Source organism: Anomaloglossus baeobatrachus, chromosome 8 (assembly GCF_048569485.1).
Source record: "Anomaloglossus baeobatrachus isolate aAnoBae1 chromosome 8, aAnoBae1.hap1, whole genome shotgun sequence".
NCBI lineage: Eukaryota > Metazoa > Chordata > Amphibia > Anura > Aromobatidae > Anomaloglossus > Anomaloglossus baeobatrachus.
In genome coordinates this window covers 46,050,554-46,063,616 of record NC_134360.1, presented here as the reverse complement: position 1 = coordinate 46,063,616, position 13,063 = coordinate 46,050,554, and the positions used below count along the sequence as shown (strand labels likewise).

Sequence of the window (13,063 nt, the reverse complement as noted above, 5' to 3'; positions counted from 1 at the left end):
CCATAGTCCTCCATATAGTATAATGCACACCCCATAGTCCTCCATATAGTATAATGCACAGCCCATAGTCCTCCATATAGTATAATGCACACCCCATAGTCCTCCATATAGTATAATGCACACCCCATAGTCCTCCATATAGTATAATGCATACCCCATAGTCCTCCATATAGTATAATGCACACCCCATAGTCCTACATATAGTATAATGCACCCCCATAGCCCTCTCTATAGTATATTGCACACCCCATAGTCCTCCATATAGTATAATGCATACCCCATAGTCCTCCATATAGTATAATGCACACCCCATAGTCCTACATATAGTATAATGCACCCCCATAGCCCTCTCTATAGTATAATGCACACCCCATAGTCCTCCATATAGTATAATGCATACCCCATAGTCCTCCATATAGTATAATGCACACCCCATAGTCCTACATATAGTATAATGCACCCCCGTAGCCCTCTCTATAGTATATTGCACACCCCATAGTCCTCCATATAGTATAATGCACCCCTATAGCCCTCCATATAGTATAATGCACACCCCATAGTCCTCCATATAGTATAATGCACCCCCATAGCCCTCCATATAGTATAATGCACCCCCATAGCCCTCTCTATAGTATACTGCACACGCCATAGTTCTCCATATAGTATAATGCACCCCCTATAGCCCTCCATATAGTATAATGGACAGCCTAAAGTCTTCCATTGGCTCGTCGACATCAGCTACTAGCCTCTGATTGTCCGGGTCTCTGCACTGTGATACATTTCAGCTGTATGGGGGTCCAGTGGCCCCCTCCAGCAAGGTCACGGTCACACCCTCTGCAACTGCGATAGTTTCGACCCTACCCTGACCTCTGACATTGCTATGTGTGTTACCCCTGGCTTCTGATGGTTACTTTATTCCTATGCATTTGGGATACTAACATAACCAGAAGCTTTTCGTGTCCTCACCTTACTGATGGAGTCCTGGCAGTTTGGGGCCCCATTCCCAGTTTTGCTCTGTGGCCCCATGGTCCCCTGTTCCGCCCCTGACCCTGATGGTGGCTGTATACCACGGTGACCCTCCATTATCATCTTGTAGCCCTGTGTATGGCAAATAATTACATTTTCTTAGGAAGGAAATAATGCACTAGGTAACTTTTTGGAAAATGTTGACCCCTTTTATAGATTATTTAGATTGGGTACTTCTTGGCATTAAAAACCCCACAGACCCCCATCCTGCAGAAGCTCAGGGGTCTCAGGGTTTTTTTCTTACTGCTGGATAAGTTGAGCTGCCCTGTGCCATCCAATCATTGCGGAGCGCTGCGTCTGCCCGGCTGTGTGGGCTGTGCCAGTGTGAGCAGAGCTGGACGCAGAGCAGAGGCGCAGGCTGTGCGGTGGATGCAGCTCTCCGGCAGACATGCTCTGTGGGCTCAGGAAGGATCTGCACTCAGATTTTGGTGAGTGATTCTCAATTCTGATCTAACAGGCATACGAGCACTCGCCCGGTCTGTGGCAATGAATGCCAGGCAGTGCTTGGTGCCAACCAGTGGCATTACTGCCAAGTTCAAGGGTCTCCAGTTCTGCTAACTTTGCATACAATGTGCACTTGTAGCCTGACTGCTGGGACTTGTAGTTATACTGCAGCCAGAGATGTGTTTGCATATTTTTGTACTCCATATAAACTAATGGCACTACCCTGCCTGGCACTCTGATGTATATACAGCAGCTGGAGGGCAAGTGCTGGGAGCCACAGAGGGCACCAATGAGCCACGCTGCCTCCTCCAGCGTACAGAAGACTAGGGCAGAAAGCTGTGCTACAATTCGGCTCTGCTGCATCTCTGTAGATACGGTATGACTATTTGCTCAGTGCCATAGTCTGGATCAGGTAGCAGTTCTGGACTCTGCGCTCTGTGATGGGCTTGTAGCGGTATATGGCGGTATACATTGTGCAGCTGGTATTTGGGGAATGTGAGACGTCCGGGGGCGCAGGAATTCTCTCTCCTGAGAAATTACAAATATAATAGAAGTATCTCGGGGTCATCTGTTTTGTGTCCACTGACAATAAACTGATCATGGGGGGTCCCAATAGATGATTCAACAGTGTTTTAAAGGACCTCCAATTCAGAAATCAGCAGCTTATAAAAGTGCAGAAGCACAGTCTGAAATTACTGATAACAGAGAGCAATAGCTTGAATCCTCTTGCACTATAGTTATTCTATACTGCTAGTCTATTGCATTGAACCAGTTCTCCAATTTTGTATGCCAGATTGAGATCACAGTATTAATTCTGCGCACAGTACCACTCACTTTGATCCATTAAATGGATCGCATGGTACCACTTCCTTTGATCCGTTGATTTAGATCCTTCAGCCCCACTTCCCTCGGTCCTATTTTCGGTCGCTCTGCACCACTTGCCTCGGTCCATTCATTGGGTCGCACGGTACCATTTCCCTCCGGTCCTTTGTTTGGGTCACTCTGTACCACTTCCCTCCAGTCCTCTGTTTGGGTTGCTCTGTACCACTTCCCTCTGGTCCTGTGTTTGGGTCACTCTGTACCACTTCCCTCCAGTCCTCTGTTTGGGTCACTCTGTACCACTTCCCTCAGGTCCTCTGTTTGGGTCACTCTGTACCACTTCCCTCCAGTCCTCTGTTTGGGTCGCTCTGTACCACTTCCCTCCAGTCCTCTGTTTGGGTCGCTCTGTACCACTTCCCTCCGGTCCTCTGTTTGGGTCACTTTGTACCACTTCACTCCAGTCCTGTGTTTGGGTCGCTCTGTACGACTTACCTCCAGTTCTCTGTTTGGGTCACTCTGTACCACTTCCCTCCGGTTCTCTGTTTGGGTCACTCTGTACCACTTCCCTCCAGTCCTCTGTTTGGGTCACTCTGTACCACTTCCCTCCAGTCCTCTGTTTGGGTCACTCTGTACCACTTCCCTCCAGTCCTCTGTTTGGGTCACTCTGTACCACTTCCCTCCAGTCCTCTGTTTGGGTCACTCTGTACCACTTCCCTCCAGTCCTCTGTTTTGGTCACTTTGTACCACTTCCCTCCAGTCCTCTGTTTTGGTCACTTTGTACCACTTCCCTTCAGTCCTCTGTTTGGGTCACTCTTTATTACTTTTCTTGGTCTGTTGATTAGATGCTTCAGCCCCACTTCCCTCAGTTTTTTTTGGGTCGTTCGGTACCACTTCCCTCGGTCCTTTGTTTGGGTTGCATAATACCAATTCCCTTGTTTTGTTGATTGGATCCCTCAGTCCCACTTCCCTGTGTAATTTTTTTGGGTTGCTCTGTAGCACCTGCCTCGAACTGTTCATTGGGTTGCTCAGTACTACTTCCTCAGTCCTTTTTTTGGGTTGCTCGGTATCACTTCCCTTGGACTTCTGTTTGGGTCGTTCTATACCACTTTTCTTCGTCTGTTGAGTAGATGCCTCAGCCCCACTTCCCTCAGTCCTGTGTTTGGGTCGCTTTTTACCACTTGCCTTTGTCCATTCATTGGGTCACATGGTACCACTTTCCTTGGTCCGTTGATTAGATCCCTCAACCCTATTTCCCTCGGTCCTGTGTTTGGGTCACTCTGTAGCACGTGCCTCAGTTGGTTTATTGGGTCGCTTGGTACCACTTCCCTCAGTCCTTTGTTTGGGTCGCTTGATACCACTTCCTTCGGTCCGTTTATTGGATCCCTCAGCCCTATTTCCCTCGTTCCTGTGTTTGGGTTGCTCTGTAGCACATGCCTCAGTTGGTTTATTGGGTCGCTTGGTACACTTCACTCGGTCCTTTGTGTTGGTCGCATGGTACCACTTCCTTTGGTCTGTTGATTAGATACCTGAGCCCTATTTCCCTTGGTCCTTTGGGTTGCTCAGCACCTCTTCCCTCGGTCCTTTGTTTGTGTCGCTCGGTACTTCTTCCCTCGGTGCATTCATTGTTCGGGTTCTGTACACACATAGCTTCTTCTGATGTAATTGCTCAGTACTACATGGTATCAGGCACTAGATCTGTTTCTTGAAAAGCTGGGTGACTATCATTGTCGACCTCAGGGCATATCATCCAGCTTCCCTGGCGCATCAGCCTGGGGTAGTCAGTATTGTATCCACTCCTATAGGCATACCTTGCCTTTCAGGGTTCTGGGAAAGCTGAATGATAGATGGGGGCAGTACGAGCACCAGCTTCCTAGGGCCAGATCATGGTGCCACATTGCAGACGAGTATTCTGGGTGTAGTCTATGGGACATCTGACTTGGGGTCTACATTGTGCGACCCTGCCCGGCAGCGGTGCGTCCTCCAAGAGCTGACAGCATGAATTAGATCTGCAGAATAAATCCATGTCAGAAAGCAAAATATAATGAGCCACCCCTGGTCATAAGAGCTTACAGTCTTTAGGAGGTGGGAGAGGACATCCAGTACATAGAAGGGCAGACATGGGCTTTACATGGCTTCACAGTGAGCTGGAGAAGGAAGAGCTGTGGAAAGGTGCAGCATGGTGGAAAGCTCTGTACATTATGCACTCTTATAGGATCCCCTCCTCTATTAATTAATGTATTTGCATTCTTAGCTCGTAATCCAATATAATGTCTGTATACAGAGCCCTTACATGTTTACGTTATCCGCACAGACCACCTCCCCCTCCCCCGCACCTGTCCTCTCCCCACAGCCGTATGGACAGTTATTGAATAGATTTGTTCTAGTTGCCCGATTCTCATTTATCTTCCATCTACAGATTCGATCCATATTAATTATATGCAGAACATTCCGCGTTTATTACGTCCCGTTCAGTGTACAGGGATATATCATAAGTTCGCCTGATTGCAAAAGTGATAATTCACAACAGTCACAGACGAAATATATATTTTAAGATACATTTTTATTGAGCATTTGTATGTCAAAGTCTCAAAAACGGCAGTTTATAATCTGCCCCCCATGCTTTACACTGCAGCTCTACTCTATCATGATAGGAGTTGTAATAGGGAGATCTGTAGTAGCTGCTGTTTGTCTGTATCAGGGGTCTCCAATCAGGGGCATTTCTATCAGTGATGGTGACTCTCAGGGGTCAGAATACCCCCCAATAAATCGACAGCGCGTGACGCTTGGAGGAGCCTTGGAATCACATTTTCGTGTCTATGGCGGGTACCCTACAGAAACCTATGAGTGCTGCGATATACGGCCAACCACGTGCCCCGCTCCTACTGAACCACATTTTGATCCCCATACAACCCCCTACATCGGACCCGACAACTCTTCCTGGATATCCTGTAAAAAGGGGAAATCTCCTTGACCCCTGGAAGAGCAGCAAAAGTCCTGGGTTCCCCTCGCCCTGATCTTCCCTCCGCACCCAGACCAAACGGCATCAGGGTGTCTCCTGTTTTGGGGCTCAATAGCAGCGGGAAACACAGGAAAGGGGAGAGCTCAGCATCTGAACAGCTTCCCTCTGGTTTGCAGAGGGATTCTGGCCTGGTATCTATTTATGGAGGGGGCTAGGGGTTGTATTTTTTTTTATTATTATTGCAACCTGGTCTGAAATCTAATTCTTGGGGTTCTGGTTTGGAACCCTTGGTGAGAATAGCGCAGGTTGGGCCCTGGGTGCGGGTGGCGCAGATGGGCGCCCTGGGTGAGGATGGCGCAGATGGGCGCCCTGGGTGAGGGTAGCGCAGATGGGCGCCCTTGGTGAGAGTGGCTCAGATGGGCGCCCTGGGTGCGGGTGGCTCAGATGGGCGCTCTGGGTGCGGGTGGCTCAGAGGGGCGCCCTGGGTGCGGGTGGCTCAGACGGGCGCCGTGGGTGCGGGTGGCTCAGACGGGCGCCGTGGGTGCGGGTGGCTCAGACGGGCGCCCTGGGTGCGGGTGGCTCAGACGGGCGCCCTGGGTGCGGGTGACTCAGACGGGCGCCCTGGGTGAGGATGGCACAGACAGGCGCCCTGGGTGAGGGTGGCTCAGATGAGCGCCCTGGTTGCGGGCGGCTCAGACGGGCGCCCTGGTTGCGGGCGGCTCAGACTGGCGCCCTGGGTGAGGATGGCGCAGGCAGGGCCCTGGGTGAGGATGGCGCAGGCGGGGCCCTGGGTGAGGATGGCACAGGTGGGGCCCTGGGTGAGGATGGCGCAGGTGGGGCCCTGGGTGAGGATGGCGCAGACGGGCGCCCTGGGTGATGATGGCGCAGACTGGCGCCCTGGTTGCGGGCGGCTCAGACGGGCGCCCTGGTTGCGGGCGGCTCAGACTGGCGCTCTGGGTGATGATGGCGCAGACTGGCGCCCTGGTTGCGGGCGGCTCAGACGGGCGCCCTGGGTGCGGGTACCTCAGACTGGCGCCCTGGGTGAGGATGGCGCAGGGGGGGCCCTGGGTGAGGATGGCGCAGGTGGGGCCCTGGGTGAGGATGGCGCAGGTGGGGCCCTGGGTGAGGATGGCGCAGGTGGGGGCCCTGGGTGAGGATGGCGCAGGTGGGGGCCCTGGCTGAGGATGGTGCAGGGGGGGCCCTGGGTGAGGATGGCGCAGGTGGGGCCCTGGCTGAGGATGGCGCAGGGGGGGCCCTGGCTGAGGATGGCGCAGGGGAGGCCCTGGCTGAGGATGGCTCAGGGGGGGCCCTGGGTGAGGATGGCGCAGGTGGGGGCCCTGGGTGAGGATGGCGCAGGTGGGGGCCCTGGCTGAGGATGGTGCAGGGGGGGCCCTGGGTGAGGATGGCGCAGGTGGGGGCCCTGGGTGAGGATGGCGCAGGTGGGGGCCCTGGCTGAGGATGGCGCAGGGGGGGCCCTGGCTGAGGATGGCGCAGGGGAGGCCCTGGCTGAGGATGGCTCAGGGGGGGCCCTGGGTTAGGATGGCGCAGGTGGGGGCCCTGGGTGAGGATGGCGCAGGTGGGGGCCCTGGCTGAGGATGGTGCAGGGGGGGCCCTGGGTGAGGATGGCGCAGGTGGGGGCCCTGGGTGAGGATGGCGCAGGTGGGGGCCCTGGGTGAGGATGGCGCAGGTGGGGGCCCTGGCTGAGGATGGTGCAGGGGGGGCCCTGGGTGAGGATGGCGCAGGGGGGGCCCTGGCTGAGGATGGCGCAGGGGAGGCCCTGGCTGAGGATGGCTCAGGGGGGGCCCTGGGTGAGGATGGCGCAGGTGGGGCCCTTGGTGAGGATGGCGCAGACTGGGCCTTGTCTTTTTATTTTTTTCCCCCCTCCACAGCGTGCTCTGACCGTCCAGCACAATCATCTCAGGATGAACGACGCTGCTGTCGACTTTGAAACCATCCTGATCCATTACACCAGGGAAAGGGTGGAGGGTTAATGGGCAATTAGATCAGAGCTGATAAACGCTTTTTATATGATCCGACCTGCGTCCTCTGTCACATACAGGAGGGAAACGTCTCATCCGCCACGCTGATTACAGCAACCGTGTATAGCCGGAATGTGACAGATGTGTATGAGAACTAATGAGCTGATGTGCGGACGAAGTGACCCGAGGGGTCCAAAATAACCGCAAAATAGAGCTGACATCAACCAATATGGCGGCCATGTACTCACATGCTCCAAAAATGAGGCATTCCTCCAATTTGGCGGCCGTGTATTTGCTCCTTTTGGTATGGTGGCCATGTATTCGCTCCCTCCGGTATGGTGGCCGTGTATTCGCTCCCTCCGGTATGGTGGCCGTGTATTCGCTCCCTCCGGTATGGTGGCCGTGTATTCGCTCCCTTTGGTATGGTGGCCGTGTATTCGCTCCCTTTGGTATGGTGGCTGTGTATTCGCTCCCTTTGGTATGGTGGCCGTGTATTCGCTCCCTTTGGTATGGTGGCTGTGTATTCGCTCCCTTTGGTATGGTGGCCGTGTATTCGCTCCCTTTGGTATAGTGGCCGTGTATTCGCTCCCTTTGGTATGGTGACCATGTATTCGCTCCCTCCGGTATGGTGGCCGTGTGTTCGCTCCCTCCGGTATGGTGGCCGTGTATTCGCTCCCTCCGGTATGGTGGCCGTGTATTCGCTCCCTTTGGTATGGTGGCCGTGTATTCGCTCCCTTTGGTATGGTGACCGTGTATTCGCTCCCTTTGGTATGGTGGCCGTGTATTCGCTCCCTTTGGTATGGTGACCATGTATTCGCTCCCTCCGGTATGATGGCCGTATATTCGCTCCCTTTGGTATAGTGGCCGTGTATTTGCTCCCTTTGGTATGGTGGCCGTGTATTCTCTCCCTTTGGTATGGTGGCCGTGTATTCGCTCCCTTTGGTATGGTGGCCGTGTATTCGCTCCCTTTTGGTATGGTGGCCGTGTATTCGCTCCCTTTGGTATGGTGACCATGTATTCGCTCCCTCCGGTATGATGGCCGTATATTCGCTCCCTTTGGTATAGTGGCCGTGTATTTGCTCCCTTTGGTATGGTGGCCGTGTATTCGCTCCCTTTGGTATGGTGGCCGTGTATTCGCTCCCTTTGGTATGGTGGCCGTGTATTCGCTCCCTTTGGTATAGTGGCCGTGTATTCGCTCCCTTTGGTATGGTGGCCGTGTATTCGCTCCCTCCGGTATGGTGGCCGTGTATTCGCTCCCTTTGGTATGGTGGCCGTGTATTTGCTCCCTTTGGTATGGTGGCCGTGTATTCGCTCCCTTTGGTATGATGGCCGTATATTCGCTCCCTTTGGTATGGTGGCCATGTATTCGCTCCCTCCGGTATGGTGGCCGTGTATTCGCTCCCTTTGGTATGGTGGCCGTGTATTCGCTCCCTCCGGTATGGTGGCCGTGTATTCGCTCCCTCCGGTATGGTGGCCGTGTATTCGCTCCCTTTGGTATGGTGGCCGTGTATTCGCTCCCTTTGGTATGGTGGCCGTGTATTCGCTCCCTTTGGTATGGTGGCCGTGTATTCGCTCCCTTTGGTATGGTGGCCGTGTATTCGCTCCCTTTGGTATGGTGGCCGTGTATTCGCTCCCTTTGGTATGGTGGCCGTGTATTCGCTCCCTTTGGTATGGTGGCCGTGTATTCGCTCCCTCCGATATGGTGGCCGTGTATTCGCTCCCTCCGGTATGGTGGCCGTGTATTCGCTCCCTTTGGTATGGTGGCCGTGCATTCGCTCCCTTTGGTATGGTGACCATGTATTCGCTCCCTCCGGTATGGTGGCCGTATATTCGCTCCCTCCAGTTTGGCGGACATGTATTCGCTCCCTCCGGTATGGTGGCCGTATATTCGCTCCCTCCAGTTTGGCGGACATGTATTCGCTCCCTCCAGTTTGGCGGACATGTATTCGCTCCCTTTCGCTCCCATGTATTCGGTGCACATGTTGGTTAGATTTCATTGTCCCCATATATTGTGTAATGCGCCCGCGCTCTAAGGACGAACTTCTTGCCTCGGAGTTAATTGGCGCAGACTGCATTTATCGTGTTACTTTTTTCAGCTAACGTGACAGTAATTCATTGCATTATTAATGACACTGTTGCCCGTCAGCCGCTCTCCACGGCCTCGGACCGGACCCTGCGCTTAGCTCTGTTGCGTTTCGCTGCCATATTTGCTCCTCGCTGGCCCCTTCGTACAGGGCAGGTATTGGAATAATCCGCTTCTTTGAGCAGAATTTTAAGATTTGCATAAATCAAGCAAAAATATATAACGTCCTAGATTTACTGAGCTGAATTGTTAACTCTTCGCAGACTGGGTTACAGCGTTCGGCTTATTACATGGGAAACGCGTCACAGCGATCCGGAGAGCGGAAAAAATGTTTTCATGCTTCTGTTCTTGTTATAACAACCTCGGCTGAACGAGATAATTGACGCTCAAGGTGAATTTATACATCTGCTGCTTTATATAATCCAACAGCTTCATATAAAGAGGAGACAGCTATTACCTATACCAGAAAATGCCCAGGTTGTACCAGCATGGTCTATATACCACTATATATATAGGAAGATGCATAACATTCCAGCTGTACATATATAATATATACAGGAGATGCCCAGGTTATACCAGCTGTACACATATAATTATATACAGGAGATGCCCAGGTTATACCAGCTGTACATATATAATTATATACAGGAGATGCCCAGGTTATACCAGCTGTACATATATAATTATATACAGGAGATGCCCAGGTTATACCAGCTGTACATATATAATTATATACAGAAGATGCCCAGGTTATACCAGCTGTACATATATAATTATATACAGGAGATGCCCAGGTTATACCAGCTGTACATATATAATTATATACAGGAGATGCCCAGGTTATACCAGCTGTACATATATAATTATATACAGGAGATGCCCAGGTTATACCAGCTGTACATATATAATTATATACAGGAGATGCCCAGGTTATACCAGCTGTACATATATAATTATATACAGGAGATACCCAGGTTATACCAGCTGTACATATATAATTATATACAGGAGATGCCCAGGTTATACTAGCTGTACATACAGTCATATGAAAAAGTTTGGGCACCCCTATTAATGTTAACCTTTTTTCTTTATAGCAATTTGGGTTTTTGCTATTTCAGTTTCATATATCTAATAACTGATGGACTGAGCAATTTTTCTGGATTGAAATGAGGTTTATTGTACTAACAGAAAATGTGCAATCCGCATTTAAACAAAATTTGACCGGTGCAAAAGTATGGGCACCTTAACATAAAAGTGACATTAATATTTTGTAGATCCTCCTTTTGCAAAAATCACTGCCTCTAGTCGCTTCCTGTAGCTTTTAATGAGTTCCTGGATCCTGGATGAAGGTATATTTGACTATTCCTGTTTACAAAACAATTCCAGTTCAGTTAAGTTTGAGGTCGCCGAGCATGGACAGCCGCCTCAAATCATCCCACAGATGTTCAATGATATTCAGGTCTGGGGACAGGGATGGCCATTCGAGAACATTGTAATTGTCCCTCTGCATCAATGCCTGAGTAGATTTGGAGCGGTGTTTTGGATCATTGTCTTGCTGAAATATCCATCCCCTGTGTAACTTCAACTTCGTCACTGATTCTTGTACATTATTGTCAAGAATCTGCTGATACTGAGTTGAATCCATGCGACCCTCAACTTTAACAAGATTCCCGGTGCCGGCATTGGCCACACAGCCCCAAAGCATGATGGAACCTCCACCAAATTTTACTGTGGATAGCAAGTGCTTTTCTTGGAATGCCGTGTTTTTTCGCCTTTTTGTATGACCAAACAACTCAATCTTTGTTTCATCAGTCCACAGGACCTTCTTCCAAAATGTAACTGGCTTGTCCAAATGTGCTTTTGCATACCTCAGGCGACTCTGTTTGTGGCATGCTTGCAGAAACGGCTTCTTTTGCATCACTCTCCCATACAGCTTCTCCTTGTGCAACGTGCGCTGTATTGTTGACCGATGCACATTGACACCATCTGCAGCAAGATGATGCTGCAGGTCTTTGGAGGTGGTCTGTGGATTGTCCTTGACTGTTCTCACCATTCTTCTTCTCTGCCTTTCTGATATTTTTCTTGGCCTGCCACTTCTGGGCGTAACAAGAACTGTACCTGTGTTCTTCCATTTCCTTACTATGTTCCTCACAGTGGAAACTGACAGTTTAAATCTCTGAGACAACTTTTTGTACCTTCCCCTGAACAACTATGTTGAATAATCTTTGTTTTCAGATCATTTGAGAGTTGTTTTGAGGAGCCCATGATGCCACTCTTCATAGGACATTCAACTAGGAGAACAACTTGCAAGTGGCCACCTTAAATACCTTTTCTCATGATTGGATACACCTGCCTATGAAGTTCAGAGCTCAATGAGGTTACAAAACCAATTTAGTGCTTTAGTAAGTCAGTAAAAAGTAGTTAGGAGTGTTAAAATCAAGAAATTGATAAGGGTGCCCATACTTTTGCACCGGTCAAATTTTGTTTAAATGCAGATTGCACATTTTCTGTTAGTACAATAAACCTCATTTCAATCCAGAAATATTACTCAGTCCATCAGTTATTAGATATATGAAACTGAAATAGCTGTTGCAAAAACCCAAATTGTTATAAAGAAAAGAGGTTAACATTAATAGGGGTGCCCAAACTTTTTCATATGACTGTATATTATTATATACAGGAGATGCCCAGGTTATACCAGCTGTACATATATAATTATATACAGGAGATGCCCAGGTTATAACAGCTGTACATATATTATATACAGTAGATACCCAGGTTATACCAGCCGTACATACATAATTATATACAGGAGATGCCCAGGTTCTACCAGCTGTACATATATAATTATATACAGGAGATGCCCAGGTTATACCAGCTGTACATATATAATTATATACAGGAGATGCCCAGGTGATACCAGCTGTACATATATAATTATATACAGGAGATGCCCAGGTTATACCAGCTGTACATATATAATTATATACAGGAGATGCCCAGGTGATATCAGCTGTACATATATAATTATATACAGGAGATGCCCAGGTGATACCAGCTGTACATATATAATTATATACAGGAGATGCCCAGGTGATACCAGCTGTACATATATAATTATATACAGGAGATGTCCAGGTGATACCAGCTGTACATATATAATTATATACAGGAGATGCCCAGGTGATACCAGCTGTACATATATAATTATATACAGGAGATGCCCAGGTGATACCAGCTGTACATATATAATTATATACAGGAGATGCCCAGGTGATACCAGCTGTACATATATAATTATATACAGGAGATGTCCAGGTTATACCAGCTGTACATATATAATTATATACAGGAGATGCTCGGGTTATACCAGCTGTACATATATAATTATATACAGGAGATGCCCAGGTTATACCAGCTGTACATATATAATTATATACAGGAGATGCCCAGGTTATACCAGATGTACATATATAATTATATACAGGAGATGCCGAGGTTATACCAGTTGTACATATATAATTATATACAGGAGATGCCCAGGTTATACCAGCTGTACATATATAATTATATACAGGAGATGCCCAGGTGATACCAGCTGTACATATATAATTATATACAGGAGATGCCCAGGTTATACCAGATGTACATATATAATTATATACAGGAGATGCCCAGGTTATACCAGATGTACATATATAATTATATACAGGAGATGCCCAGGTGATACCAGCTGTACATATATAATTGTAT

General features: G+C 49.3%; 1 protein-coding gene across 7 annotated transcripts in view; it reads left to right on the top strand.

The window, feature by feature from the left end:
• GRIP2 (glutamate receptor interacting protein 2) overlaps positions 1 to 13,063 on the top strand; it is a 412,653-nt gene that overhangs the window by 343,679 nt on the left and 55,911 nt on the right. Inside the window, exon 1 of one of the 7 annotated variants that reach the window (XM_075321561.1) lies at positions 1,373 to 1,454. The exons of the other annotated variants lie outside the window; for them this stretch is intronic. Coding sequence (XP_075177676.1) covers positions 1,415 to 1,454 — 40 coding nt within the window. The 5' untranslated portion in view covers positions 1,373 to 1,414. Of the gene's footprint in view, positions 1 to 1,372; positions 1,455 to 13,063 lie in introns of those variants that run through there. 7 annotated transcript variants of the gene reach the window in all.